This window comes from Bombus affinis, chromosome 8 (assembly GCF_024516045.1).
Source record: "Bombus affinis isolate iyBomAffi1 chromosome 8, iyBomAffi1.2, whole genome shotgun sequence".
In the NCBI taxonomy this organism is placed as follows: domain Eukaryota; kingdom Metazoa; phylum Arthropoda; class Insecta; order Hymenoptera; family Apidae; genus Bombus; species Bombus affinis.
In genome coordinates this window covers 1,844,349-1,857,614 of record NC_066351.1, presented here as the reverse complement: position 1 = coordinate 1,857,614, position 13,266 = coordinate 1,844,349, and the positions used below count along the sequence as shown (strand labels likewise).

At 34.1% G+C, this 13,266-nt stretch overlaps 1 protein-coding gene and 1 long non-coding RNA gene across 6 annotated transcripts in view; one reads left to right on the top strand and one right to left on the bottom strand.

Moving 5' to 3' along the window:
• LOC126919461 (uncharacterized) overlaps window positions 1-3,330 on the top strand; it is a 65,008-nt gene extending 61,678 nt beyond the window's left edge. The window contains exon 2 of the long non-coding RNA XR_007711645.1: window positions 2,474-3,330. This is a non-coding gene — a long non-coding RNA (uncharacterized LOC126919461). The remainder of the gene's footprint in view (window positions 1-2,473) is intronic.
• Window positions 1,048-13,160, bottom strand: LOC126919401 (uncharacterized). 5 transcript variants are annotated; one of them, XM_050728608.1, is made up of 13 exons: window positions 12,475-13,160; window positions 12,278-12,401; window positions 5,992-8,753; window positions 5,674-5,892; window positions 5,219-5,381; window positions 4,844-4,965; window positions 4,531-4,775; window positions 4,076-4,218; window positions 3,482-3,656; window positions 3,264-3,378; window positions 2,818-2,977; window positions 2,584-2,711; window positions 1,048-2,515 (listed from the first exon to the last, which is right to left on the bottom strand). In XM_050728608.1, the coding sequence occupies exons 3-13, from the start codon at window positions 6,056-6,058 to the stop codon at window positions 2,466-2,468; spliced, it is 1,587 nt and encodes a 528-aa protein (XP_050584565.1). In that variant the 5' UTR covers window positions 6,059-8,753; window positions 12,278-12,401; window positions 12,475-13,160; the 3' UTR covers window positions 1,048-2,465. The 5 variants fall into 5 exon arrangements, with proteins under 5 accessions (XP_050584565.1, XP_050584566.1, XP_050584564.1 ...); XM_050728609.1 differs by having other exon boundaries at window positions 12,904-13,160; XM_050728607.1 differs by lacking the exons at window positions 12,278-12,401; window positions 12,475-13,160 and adding an exon at window positions 8,823-9,640 and having other exon boundaries at window positions 5,992-6,384; window positions 6,523-8,753.
• Window positions 13,161-13,266: the final 106 nt, after the last annotated feature.

Sequence of the window (13,266 nt, the reverse complement as noted above, 5' to 3'; positions counted from 1 at the left end):
TCCGTTCTATTTCTCCGGAAGAAAGAACGATCGAGCGAATAGCAACCGTGAAATCGCGATACATCTTCGTGTCCGTAAAGAATGATTAGAGGACCGTGGGTCCATCTACGCGATCGTTTTCACAAGACACCCGGAGATGTTGTTATTTTATTCTCTGTAATTCTTCTTTGCGTATTTTCTGATTCCTCTGTCGAATCGATGACTGGTCAAACTCGAACCGTTATTTTCTCAGGGGTGTTTTATGACTAATATTAGATTGTTGCATAATAATATTGTTCTTTTACATTTTACAAATATTTTACATTTATGAAGCATACGATAGTTGTTTTCATTTATGTATTATGTTATTGATTATTTCGAAATATTCATTATGCAACAACTCAATAGTTACTTACACATACATAAATAGTAGGTTTTGTTAAAATAATTCAAAGTCAAATCTTATCTCTATCTTATCATATTATAATCCATAAAGATTACGCCGAAGTCAAAGTAGAAATTTAAGAAGAATTCTTTAGTAGATGACGAGAGATAGCCATGTTATGTGGAAGAGTTTTTCCATGTTGTAACAATATGGAGCTCTCAGTAGATGAACACACCAGTGAGAAAAACGCAAAAGCTATGCCAACACGTTTTTCCTCCGACACGTGCGTACGTCTGTGCTCTTCCGTTCCGCAATTTATTCGGAATGCTGTCTTAGGCGCCACCTTGGGTGCTTCTTACGCGAAACGCCAACGAAACGTATGCTGCGCGAGTCAACTCCACATTCTACCCTAGCAATTTCTTTCTTCGTGGTATTATTGTGTAATACCATTTAAAGTCTTACATTCGTTGCTTTAGGACAAAGAAAGTAAAGTATGCGGTTCAAGTGAACGCATAGCTGTAAACGAGTTCCCTGAGCCTCATTGTGCTTTATTTAAAAGATAATATTGAGAATCAGTAGCGCAAGAGGCACAGTATTTGCTCAAGCAAAACAAGATTTATTTCTTTTGCCGAGTAGCATTTATTGCCATTCGTATGCCGTTAGATCCATTAAATTTAATCTAGTTATCCTATAAAATATTCTTTTTATTTTATGATACAAGGATCGTAACTGTAACGTCTTAATTAAACTAATAAACACAAATAACGTCGAATTACATAAGTGTATAATATGAAATTCTCTAGTAATTGTTGTAATCAAACTAATGATACAACTCATGCATTAACGTAGACATAATTTCTTAAACATTTCTGGCAAATTAGATTGTTCAAAAATACATGAAATACGTATAATTTTACACAAAAATATATAAAATATCCAAAATATAGTATTTATTCTAATATTTATTGAAACAAATCTTCTCTTACATTCTGTTTCTTTAATTGTAACAAAACTCTTCACAAAAATGCAATCCTACACTACTATCTGCAATCTATTAGTAAATGTAAAATATATGCATGAGATTTGAATGCACCAGTTTACTGATAGATTATCGTTTAAGTAAACGAAAGAAGCAAAAACCAAAATCAAATATCAAACATCATCGCTGCATCTCGTGACAAAATAAAACGTCACGTTGCAGTCAATTCGATACCTTGACTTTCTCCCATTCTTCCATTGTAATACGCGCGGTGAGTTTTATGGACACGCGTAATTACTCGATCAACGTGGCTAGCGCGAAGGTGTCGAGATTCCGGGCGCGCGATAAAGCCGCGTCCACACGAAACGCCGGCTGAACGGAGCCGTTGTACGCGGGGGATCGAGAAGAACGAGCATGTGGGTGAAGGCTGTAGCGTGGAGGGCTCTCCAGGATGTGTCGAAAGTGAAACCCAAGGCCCCCGTAGCAGCGTCGTGTTCACGCTGGGCGAGGAACGCCGCGTTCGTCCTCGACGCGCTCGATCATTGTTTTAAACTGAGATCGATCTTCTCCTGAAAATGTGACCGTGAAGAGTGTCCAACTGGAACCATCCCACCCTTTCATTGTCTAACAAACATCGTTGTCGTTGTTTTTGCCTGTATTCGCCTTCGAGCGCGTGCTTCCTTGCTTCGATAGATCCTTCTTTCTATTATTCTCTTATTTTGTACGTTTCGTCTTATTGATATCATTCATTTATCTATTTATACCTTTCTTTAATTATCTGATACTTTTATCTCCTTATTTTTTAAATATTCAAAGTTATTGAATTTTCCTACATTTTTGATCTTCCTATAATTTGTTTATTCTTAATGTGAATATTATAGTCATCAGAGTCTTAAGAAAGGTATCGTAGTTCGCTTTGGAAATTTTGATCATGTTAGAATGATTCAAGGATGAGTATACATGTAATTCCTTGGTTTAGTGTTGGAGAACGAGGTCTGTAGGCTATCTGCGATGCGATCTATTATTCGTAGTTAGAGTATGTGTATGTACGTGAAAACTTCTCTATTGGCAAGTTCTTTGAGAGAAGCTTAAATATCGTAACACAATCTTACATATTTCTTATTATTTAGCTTTCTTGGTCGACGGAAGAAAACACGTAAAAATGGAGCAAACTACAATAAAGAAGAGTTATAGCATTTTCAAAAAGAAACACGTTCGATAGCGGAAGAGGGCAACTTACGTAATATCAAGCACGCCAACTGGATAATGGGTGCCAAGCATCCTTGAGCCAGTAAAATTGGGAAGACAAGGTTCCCAATCACTGACCCTATTCTTCCGACCGACATCACCAGACTCACTGCGATCGCTCTAATTTTAATGGAAGATATTAATTTGATTTTAAATTCTGAATTTTACGTTCCTATAGTAATACCTTAGTTAATATTGTTATTTAATTGGTATTATTATATTTAACCTTAGAGAAGTTGGAAACATAATGACGGTTACAGCAATAATTATATTGTGGGTAGTGTTTGTCAATCCAATAAACACACTCGTCAGAATTAGTGTTAGTAATGTGTCAGGCGACCAGTTCAAATAAACTATACATATGAATGATACTCCGTAAGAAATATCTGTAATCATACGTCAATACTATCAATTAGCGTATAATACACTGATTACCAGAATATTGATTATTGGAATTGTATAATGTACAGTGAAAAATTTGAGGATGATTCCTTGTAAGAAAGATCGTAAAAAAGAACCGAAACTGGGAAAACTTCTTGTTGCTGATTAATATTAATATTCACAAAATAGCTCAAAATGAATGATCTTTCGTACAAAAGCGAAATTACTTAATTAAAATTAATCGAGATTTTACTATAATTAGACTATAAAATTTTTATTATAAATACTTACACAGTAAGGTTTTGTATTTCAAAATATTCACTAGTAAGCTACTCAATAAAATGAGAATACCTCCAAAGGCAGTTATAATGATCGTATTCACATAAACAGACTCACTCACGACAATCTAGAAAATTCAAAGAGCATTATGTAATCAGATAAACACAAGGAGAAATAAAATTTACTGAGAGGGATGATGAAAAAAATATTTGCTAAGTAGGCTGCCCCACGTTTGTACAGTTCACGTTCTCTTCAATGGCTGCGGAAGTTTCGTCTACGGCAGAGAAGAAATCCAAGATATCGCAAAATGTCGATTTATGTCCTTCTGTTAGATTATGATTCACTGGATCGAAATTTCCTAGTATCGTGAAAAGTTGAGGTTGCCACATACGAATCGTGTTGGTTCTGTGAAATGAGAAACGTAAAAAAAATTTACTTAATATCAATTTGTATTCTTTTCTTCCTTGAAATGTCGTCCTTTGATAAGATTGTCTCCTCACTGACGTTTCGTGGATATTTTTACGATTACTGTTTTCATATCAGTCTTGATAAACGTCACCTCTCGATTTCTTGTCGTTTACGTCTTTTACTGGACATAGCAACGCGACGTCAGTATTTATAGATAAAGCAAATAAGGTCGTTCGTCACAAACATCGTCATTCTGACAAGACGAATCGATTAAAAATTTCATTCTACTAATTACTTTTTAACAACAACCCATTTGCAAAGTTCCTTGCGACACTATTACCGATCACGGATAATTGTGTTTACTCCGAGGTTAATGTAATATTAATTTGGCCAAAACATTAAAAAGAAATACTCACGTGTACATTGAACCAAATTGCATGGCTGTGACCAAGAGAATTCGATTTAAATGTGGAGTAAAGAAAATTGCCTTCTTCTCTATTTTTCCATCGTAGTCGTTATCATTTCCTTCTTTAGGAAGTTCGTTTTCTAAATATTGTATCTTAAACAGAAAACATTGACACTGTTGATAAAATCTTTTGTTTAGAAAAATGTACTATTTAATCGAAATATGTCTATCGTATTTCTAAAACGATGATTGTAAGATTTTTGCAGCACTGTTCACACTGACATTCTTGGAATGAATGATCATTTCTAGAAACTAGCTAATAGCAGTACAAAAATTTAATTAATATATTTATTTTAGATATGAAATAAAGAAAAATGTAATAGTATTTCGTAGAACAGCGCGAAAGATTTGGACTTATGTGGGTTAAATTATTTAAAAGTTGAATAAATTGTTGAAACTTCTCACCGGATATTCTTCCGCGGATTTTCCCGTATTGGTGCTATAAATTATCTTGAAAACTTTCAACGCTTCCTCCGTATGACCCTGTGACATGAGAAACTTTGGACTTTCCGGAAACAGGAAGAGACAAATAACGCCGACCAACATTGGTACTCCACAGACGGAAAGAAAAAGTCTCCAGGAATTGTACACAAACGCACCGTCCCACAGGACGATGGACCAGCGTTGTGGAATGATGATGAACGCCAGCACTGCAAGATTTAGCGATCTGACATATAAACAAGCGTTTTATCGTGATGTCAAGTCACATATACCACACCTGCGCTTACGATATTTCCAGATGTAATGGCAAAACCGACGATCAATGAAATTCTTCCTCTTTCTTTTTTTCCATAAAATTCGGAAGTGTAGGCCACGATGGAAGCATGGGGACCGCTTATTCTAACGTACGATAACTATTACACTGTGCGTATTCATGTATTTGTGAGAAATTTAAACGTAAATTACTTTATAATATTTTATACCTGTTGCAATGTTTTATAAATGAAACAGGTCTTTATTCAAGTTCTAATTGTTTAATTACGTCAATTAAAATTTGACCTTGCATTGTTATCCGTAATCCAATACTTATTTTTAATAACTCAAATTGATAATTAAAGGTTCAAATAATTTATAATCTCTGTTATAAACTCACATGAAACCACTAAGGAATTTGAAAGATACAAGCATCCAAAAATTCTGTGAAAACCCTGACAGGAAGTTACAAATACTATCAGCTATATAGCCATAAAGAAAAACGGCTCTCCTGCCCTTAACATCCGCTATGTAAGCCCATAGAAAACCACTAGAAATCATTCCTAAAAGTTTCAAATAAATGCCTTTAACATATATTCTTATGGACACTAAGATTTTTTAGATTTAGCGTACTAATTGCCCTGTTCCAGCAGAAGTAGAATAAGAACAGTCTGTAGCGACCAGTAATATTGATTTAATCAAGTAACTAGTCGCTCGCGTGATTGACGTTAACCACATACTTATACAGTATATAAAATAATGTTAATCATGGTATTTACTTGAGTAAACAAATATACCAAGGAATGACTTGCGGTCATCGCAACAAAATCTCTTTGAGAGAGTTGCAATACAAACCTACGTATATGATGGCGTTTAGCACACCCTTTTGAACGAATGTCATTTGCAAATCGCATTCTGCAGAGGGAAGAATCATCGCGACACTGGAACTGTCGATACTGGTTGCCCATGATACTGGAATAATCGCCAGTAAGAGAAGATATTGAAATTTTCCATAACCAGCTGCGGCAATGGCTGCCTCAAAATCCGCAGACTTCTGCTTTTGACTCACTTCATCTGTTCAACATACATTAGACAAAATGTTCTTTAAGAAGCATCTATTTGAACGATAGAACGATACGATTAAATAAATTGTTCTCCACGAGAAAAACTTACTTGAATCTTTTCTAACCCCTTTGGCAAACTTATCCGGAACAGCAATGATGCTAATTCTATGTGGCATTTTTATAATTTTCCACGCCGGTCGTAATTTTTATGTGTACTAGATGATTTCTACTATGAACCTTTCTCTGAATCTTGCATCTATCAGTGTATACGTTTTTCTATTTCACTTTGTCAGAGAAATGTGTCGGAGACAGCAACATGCATCAACATGCAAAACGGCTTAAATTAAACGAACTGATGAAAGCCATATGGAATGTTGCCGCAACACGTGCACTAGCTCAAATATTCACAAACAGTTTTATCTTTTATGTAAATAACCGTCAGCAGTTCATCACTGGCATTACATATCGAATTAAGATATAAAGTTATCGTCCGATCGATCAACTAAAGAATAATAAGTGTTATAAAAGAAATCAGCAGTTTGACTTATATTAACAATCGTTAATTATTTTTTCCATTTTTTTAAAATTAAAATTAATTTGATATACGTGCAAAATTCCAGGTTGACAATTAAATACTTACATTACACTAATTGAGTATACTTTTACACTACTTTTACGAAATATACATAAACTGGAGATAACTTCTGAACATTTATTTAAATTGGATCACAATACAAATAGAACTAGCAGGAACGTAATATAAGCCAGCATCGCGCAACACACGTGGCTTTAATTTTGCAATTATCTTTTTGCTCTTGCACGACAAGTTATTAGGCTAAAACCAATCGGGTTTAAACGATTTTATCGATTAAATTATTCTTTTCCGTTCTTTGAATTTGCTGTTCGAAAAGAGAGCAAAAATAATACAATATAAAAAAGTAATATCAAATATTTTTAATTCTTATTATTTTCTTCCGTTTTCTTTATCGCTCTTCCTCTCCTTTCTTAAATGACTGATTCGTTAATTGAAACTTATTCTTGCAAACGTTACAAAAGAACACGTTATGTTTTCTGCGCCACCTTGAAAAAGATGATTTCAACCTTTCTCGCTTATCGGAGATTATTTTGCGAAACATATCTAACGATTGTGTCATATAGTGCTACAGTAAATCATAGAACATATCGTATGACAATAAAAACATGTTTAACTACGTCGCGTTCGTTCAGATAAATTTTCCTTTCATATGGAATAGAAACGCATGGAATTTTTGAATCTATCAATCAAGCTGTCCCAACAGCTGTTCAAACAGGTCTATAAATTAAATACTATAGAGAAGCGATGATGTTATAAACACTATTTCTTATGACTTACGGTTTACGTCATCTTATTGCGGTGATTGTTCTTATAAAAGTTTAAATTGAATATTGATCGTGGGCTTATGTAATCGATCAGACAGGCTTCTGAGAGGCTCAATTGAATCATAATCAAGACAGAGCAAAAAATCGCATATTTTTCGAAATCAATTTCCTCGAAGCAAGAGGAACAGAGCAGGAAAACGAGAAGAACGCTTTGTTCGCCGTAATTAGCAATGCAGTTAGTTAACTTCGCGTTAACGATCAACAAATTGGTGGCCATTCCTTTTAACTCGTGGTAACTTACACGCTTCGCATACTTTGACAGCAGCTTTTGTTCCTTTGTCTTGCGGCCGATACAGGAAATATCATGTCCACCCTGACCTTACGTCCGCGATACCAGCCAGATACTCGTTGAAAACGACCGAAACACCTGCGAAGCTAACGGCCATTGTCTTCACGGGAATCTCGATTGGCAATGGTCAAAGAATCCAAGTACTCGTAAAAATTTCATCGTTTCATAGATTTATTGTCAAATTTCTACTCTTTCCTTTCTCCGTTTCTTAAAACAATTACTTCCTCTTGGATACTAGATGTTCCTCTGATAGCCGTTTTGATCAAACGATTCGTAACGAAAACGGCCCTTATCCGTGTTTGCCTTTTTCTCAGGAAATTGTAAGAATACTGACATCTCTAATTGTTAATCGATACTTATATTTTATATTTTTAACATAATATTCGCCGTATTACACAACTACATTATAAAACCTCGATAGAGGTTGTTTTTGTAGAACTATTTAACTTTGATTTGACAATAAATAAAGACAGAACATTTTTCATAATCCATATATGCCAGGTGCATTATTGCCTAAAAAAGAAAACAAAAATCTGCAAGGAGTCGTTTCTGTTACAAGTCTCTCAATTGTCAAACATTATCCAAATCTAAAACAAACTTTGCATTTCCACTTTTTATCTTTAATATGAAGTCTAATTAGTTTCGAAACGGCAAGTTTTACCAATATCTGTTTACCTAGTTTATGCGAGTTCGCATTCTAGGAATCATCGCCTGTAAACATGAAATCTGATAGGCGGTTAATGAAATTTACCTTTAGCTCTTCGTTAGCGTGATCATCGACTCGACAGAATGCCTCTGCCAAGCATATTATATTAATACGCTATTTTATACTCGCAGCGTAATTATCTATTACCTCTTTGATCTTTATTCAAGCACCATTACATACCAATATACCTTATACATCAGTTGATCGAGGAATGAAATATCAAACATAAATATTACCAATACATTCTACGTATAACAATCAGAAACAAAATCATTTGATTTTATCTTCCATGTGAGCTCTGATCAATTTCCGGAAAAGCATTCGTATTATTCGAATCCGTAGCAGAAAGACACTTGTCGGACGAAAGCTGTTGTTGGTTCTTCATCCGTTGCTTGTTGTAGTCATGGCTGGCTTCTCTCGCCTGTCGATATTCCAACGAGCTCATGTACTCCGCCACCTTGATCGCGAAAGAGGGAAAAGAGTTACAAGGTCAGGCCGTATCGTAAGAGCACAAAGCTCGTCTCACCGAACTAATTAAAGTTTCCTGTTTTTAAGGCTCGTCCGAATCGACGTTGCGTGACGGATGACCTGCTTTTTAGGCTGTTCGAACGATTTCTGGACGACGCGACGCGAGAAACGAGGGCTCCGTCGTTGTTCATACACACAACGCACAACATTGCAATACATACGTATTTGCATGGATAACCACGTCTATAGTTGACCCTCTTACCGAAGTAGGGTCATTGCTGATTAGATATCGACAGCTTAATAATCGAGCTGATTGGTCTCGTAACACTGGTACGGTCAATCAGCACGGAATATGCGGCTTAATGCGAAATAGCAAGAACACGTTTGATCGAGAACTTCTTCCTTTTTCTTTCCTCCTTTTCTGTTCCTTTTCTTTTCACGGGTACTATCTGTGTTATACAGGATGTTTCAGAAAATCGATACCAAATTTCAGAAGTATATAGTTCTGATTATAACAGAGAAAAGTCTTAATAAGCTTTGCTTCAAACATCATTAGTTTCGTTAGGTGTGTATAAGACTTTTTTGACTTTGAGATTGTAAAAGCTTAAGAAACTTCGTTGCATGTTTATCGTGCATAAATCATTAGATTAAGCGTAATAAACACATCATTATTATATAATTGTACTGATATCGCTTATTGTTGGTAGCAGTAATAAAATAACAATGCTTTTCACTTTAGTATTATAGCATTCGCGCGCGTATATTTCACAGTTATATCATAATTTACTTTTACATTATTTAGTTAATGGGAATGAGAAAACATGCTGATATGACTGTTACAGTGAATAGATATCATATCGAACATCGAACATACGGTAGCTCATGAAATTATTTGTATCATGTGTGTTATATAAAACACTTTAAAATTTTCTTGTAATTAAATATCTTGTACCTTCTACATATATCCCCAGATTAATGTCATATTTTGTCAACATAATCATGACAGTCACATCTCACTATACTGTTAATGAAATTTTTAAATATTTTATATAATACATACAATATACGTATATAGGAGTTTTCTATAATTTTTCAAGTATTTTCATGAGTCACTGTATGAGTCTGTCTATAGACAGAGATAAATAATATGTATTTTACTGATGAAAACGCCGTATAACTTCCTCGTTGGACTCATACTTATTAAATTTTACTATGTACGTACTCCTAAAGTTTGAAGCCAACTTTCAGAATCATCCTGTATGGGTAACTATTGCGGATCTACGCGCGTACCTATACGAACATTATCGTGTTTTTCGGTTTAATTCGCATACTTGCCATTTAACAGCGATAGATTTTCATCTACTGTTTGTGATCTCTCCGGCATCGAGGCTAGCGGGATTCGTAGCGGTAAAGGACGATTAATATAGGCAGAAATCGTACGCCGCGATAATTGGTTTTTATCCAGAGGAAACTCGGCCAGATACGGGAAGAACGATAATGCGTTATGTAATCGATGAGAAGTTTGATATCGAAGAGAGTAGTGCTTCTTCCCGGTGATAAAGTGAAAAACTAATCGATTCACGCCTCCAGCTGATCAACAGACATCGTGTTATCTTCTAGAGTCGTTAAATCAGGTCAAAAACATACCTATTCGAATTCTAAGAACGATTAATTGCCTTATATCGAGAATAACTACCGTCACGCATCTCTTTAGTAGACTAACTTCTATTTCTTAAAGCCAAATCGATCGAAAAATTCGTGAAATAAATTTAACACATCCGTTTCCTGTTGTTAATTAAATATCGAATCGCTGTTTAGCCCTGTTATATGTATACACTATTGTTAAAAAGTATTCGGATACTTAGTTATTTTTGGTGAGCTGTATTTTAATTAAAAAATTACAGATAAATTGAAATGATTTTTGTCTTTAGATAAGTATAATAATATATCGTAACGCGATTAAATTGGTTATCAAAAGTCACTATTTTATAGATCTTTATGAAGTAGTTTGTTACTCATACACTCCTTATGTTTAAATCCCGCAATTTCTGAATTAGAAATCAAATGAACGAGAGTCTTCTAAGCTGATATAAAAACTTCGGATATTAACATAAACATTAATCTAAATAGTAAATGTGTTTAGTAATATACATAATAAATTGTAAGATATATTACACTTGCAATAAATATCTTGTAATTTCTATAGAAATGTTCAAATTTGTTTTTCTAATTTAATCAATATAGTGATGACAGTACTCATGAGGGTTTCAAAACGTTGAATATACGATATATTCATAAAAGTTTTCTATAGTGAATGTTCAAGTATATAAATTCACAAGTCGCTATATGTGTGTACCTACACGAATACATTGACTGAAATTCAACATTGAGTGCGTATCGTAACGCGCATTGTGACAGTATGTATTATTAATTGTCGTATCACGGGAGCGCTATATAAATCGCGGTTCAAATACGTACAACGCATCGCGTGATATAAACATCTGATATCTGAACTTGGATCAGCGATGCTACCACGCTGGGGCGTGTTAGATTTTCCACACGCGAATACCAAAGAAGTACGTGAATCAGAGATAAATACCAAGGAAACACACGGAACCGAATCAAGAAAGTTTCATCGAACGGTATGATAATTAATTGTGCATTGCCCGCTGTAAATCTCGTCCATCTGGCCAAGCCTTAAACGAAACTTCTATGTAAAACACTTCGCACGATCAATGCGCTCCCTAATGAGCTGATTGGACACGATGAATTAATGACGTAAGGTACTAGCTAGTCATTCCGATAATGCGAGTTGCCAACAATTAAATCGAACGATGATTCATAACTTAGTTAAACTTGCATGGCATGTTTTATTCTCCCCCTATTGCACTTTTCTTTAGGGACTAATGTTTACATCTTTATTATTATTAGGAACTAATTAATCAATTATAGGTGAGTGGTGATTGCATTAAGGGAAATAAAAGAAAGTGCAATCCCTGATCACCGAATTAAAAGTGTTTGAAGCTTTCTATATTTCTCAATTTTTTAATAGCTAAATTTAATAGCTAAATTTATTAATTACTGCGATTTTTTATATACACATACATGTTGATAATTTATTTCCTTTCTTTACCTTCATTATAGCTTATATTCTTTACAGCATGCTCCATGTATATTATTGTGTTATATATTTTATATTCTTATTGTTTTGCTAAATACGTTGGTCAACGATGAATAAATAATTTAACTATGCTCCAAAAATTGTCAATGGCATTCAAGTCAGATGAATTGACTGACCTGGGAATACTACAATATTTTTTGACATGGTGTAATTATAAATTAAATAAAATGAAATACTCGCAATCGTGTAGATATGTAGTAATAATTTGGACAATCGAAAACAATTTGTGTGAGTGTGTATATATAAGACATATTACAGTTAGAAAAGTGCATATGGTTCTAATACGATGACCAGGGACTGTATTTTTATGGGATTCGAAATGATATGGTTACCTCTTTTTCGTATTTCATGTGACCCTTCAATATTCCGTATGAAATCATACCAATGATGGTCAAGAGGATCATTCGTTGCATTTGAATCTTGTTGGAAGACCACTTAAATGTAACCATGATATGACTGAAATTTATAAGAATGATAACCAGTATATAAAAATGGGTGCAGTTTATTTGTAAAAAATTAAAGTTCTTACTTTTACAAACATTACTGTGTCTGATGTTAATAATCAATGCTAATTAAAGAAATGAGAAATCGCTTTTACGGCAACTGTGAATTTACTTTTTCATCGCGTGACCAAATACAAATCGCAATCAATTTCAAGATCGATATCGTTACTATCTATCGCTATATTCAGTGTTATTAATTTAGAAGCACAAATATAGAGACTTTCTATTTGTAAATAGAAATGAAAATAGAATGCTGTGTGGTTTCCAAATCGCAACATAAAATATAAAAAAATTATGGTTCATTATATATCGATATAGATTGCGTGTCATGCATGATGTTGCATATAATGTGATGTAATTTTAATCTCGTACACGTAACAATTTTATCGTAATTCTAGTATCGTTTAATGCCACACGTGTTCATTAATGGAAGACACGTAGATACAGATTTTCACCTTTACTTGCACAACATTAGACTTATTCTTTGTCATTAATTACTTATATTTATATTTTATTTCATCTTTCATGAGACAATCTCTATTTCTAGCACGATATGATCATCGAATCGTATTCGAGATTTTTCACTGAAATAACACTTCTTCGAACGGCGAAAGATCTACCGTAGGTAAATGTCTAAAACGAGAACATGTTATAAACAGAATTTTTATTCTTAGCAATTATTCGCTAATTTATTCACTTTATTTTCTTCTACTTGCCTAATTGATAACACTTTACATACATACATATACAAAGATATGTAAACTATAAGTCATTAAACACACGCGATTACAATAAAGACATCTCGTACGTGTAGCTTA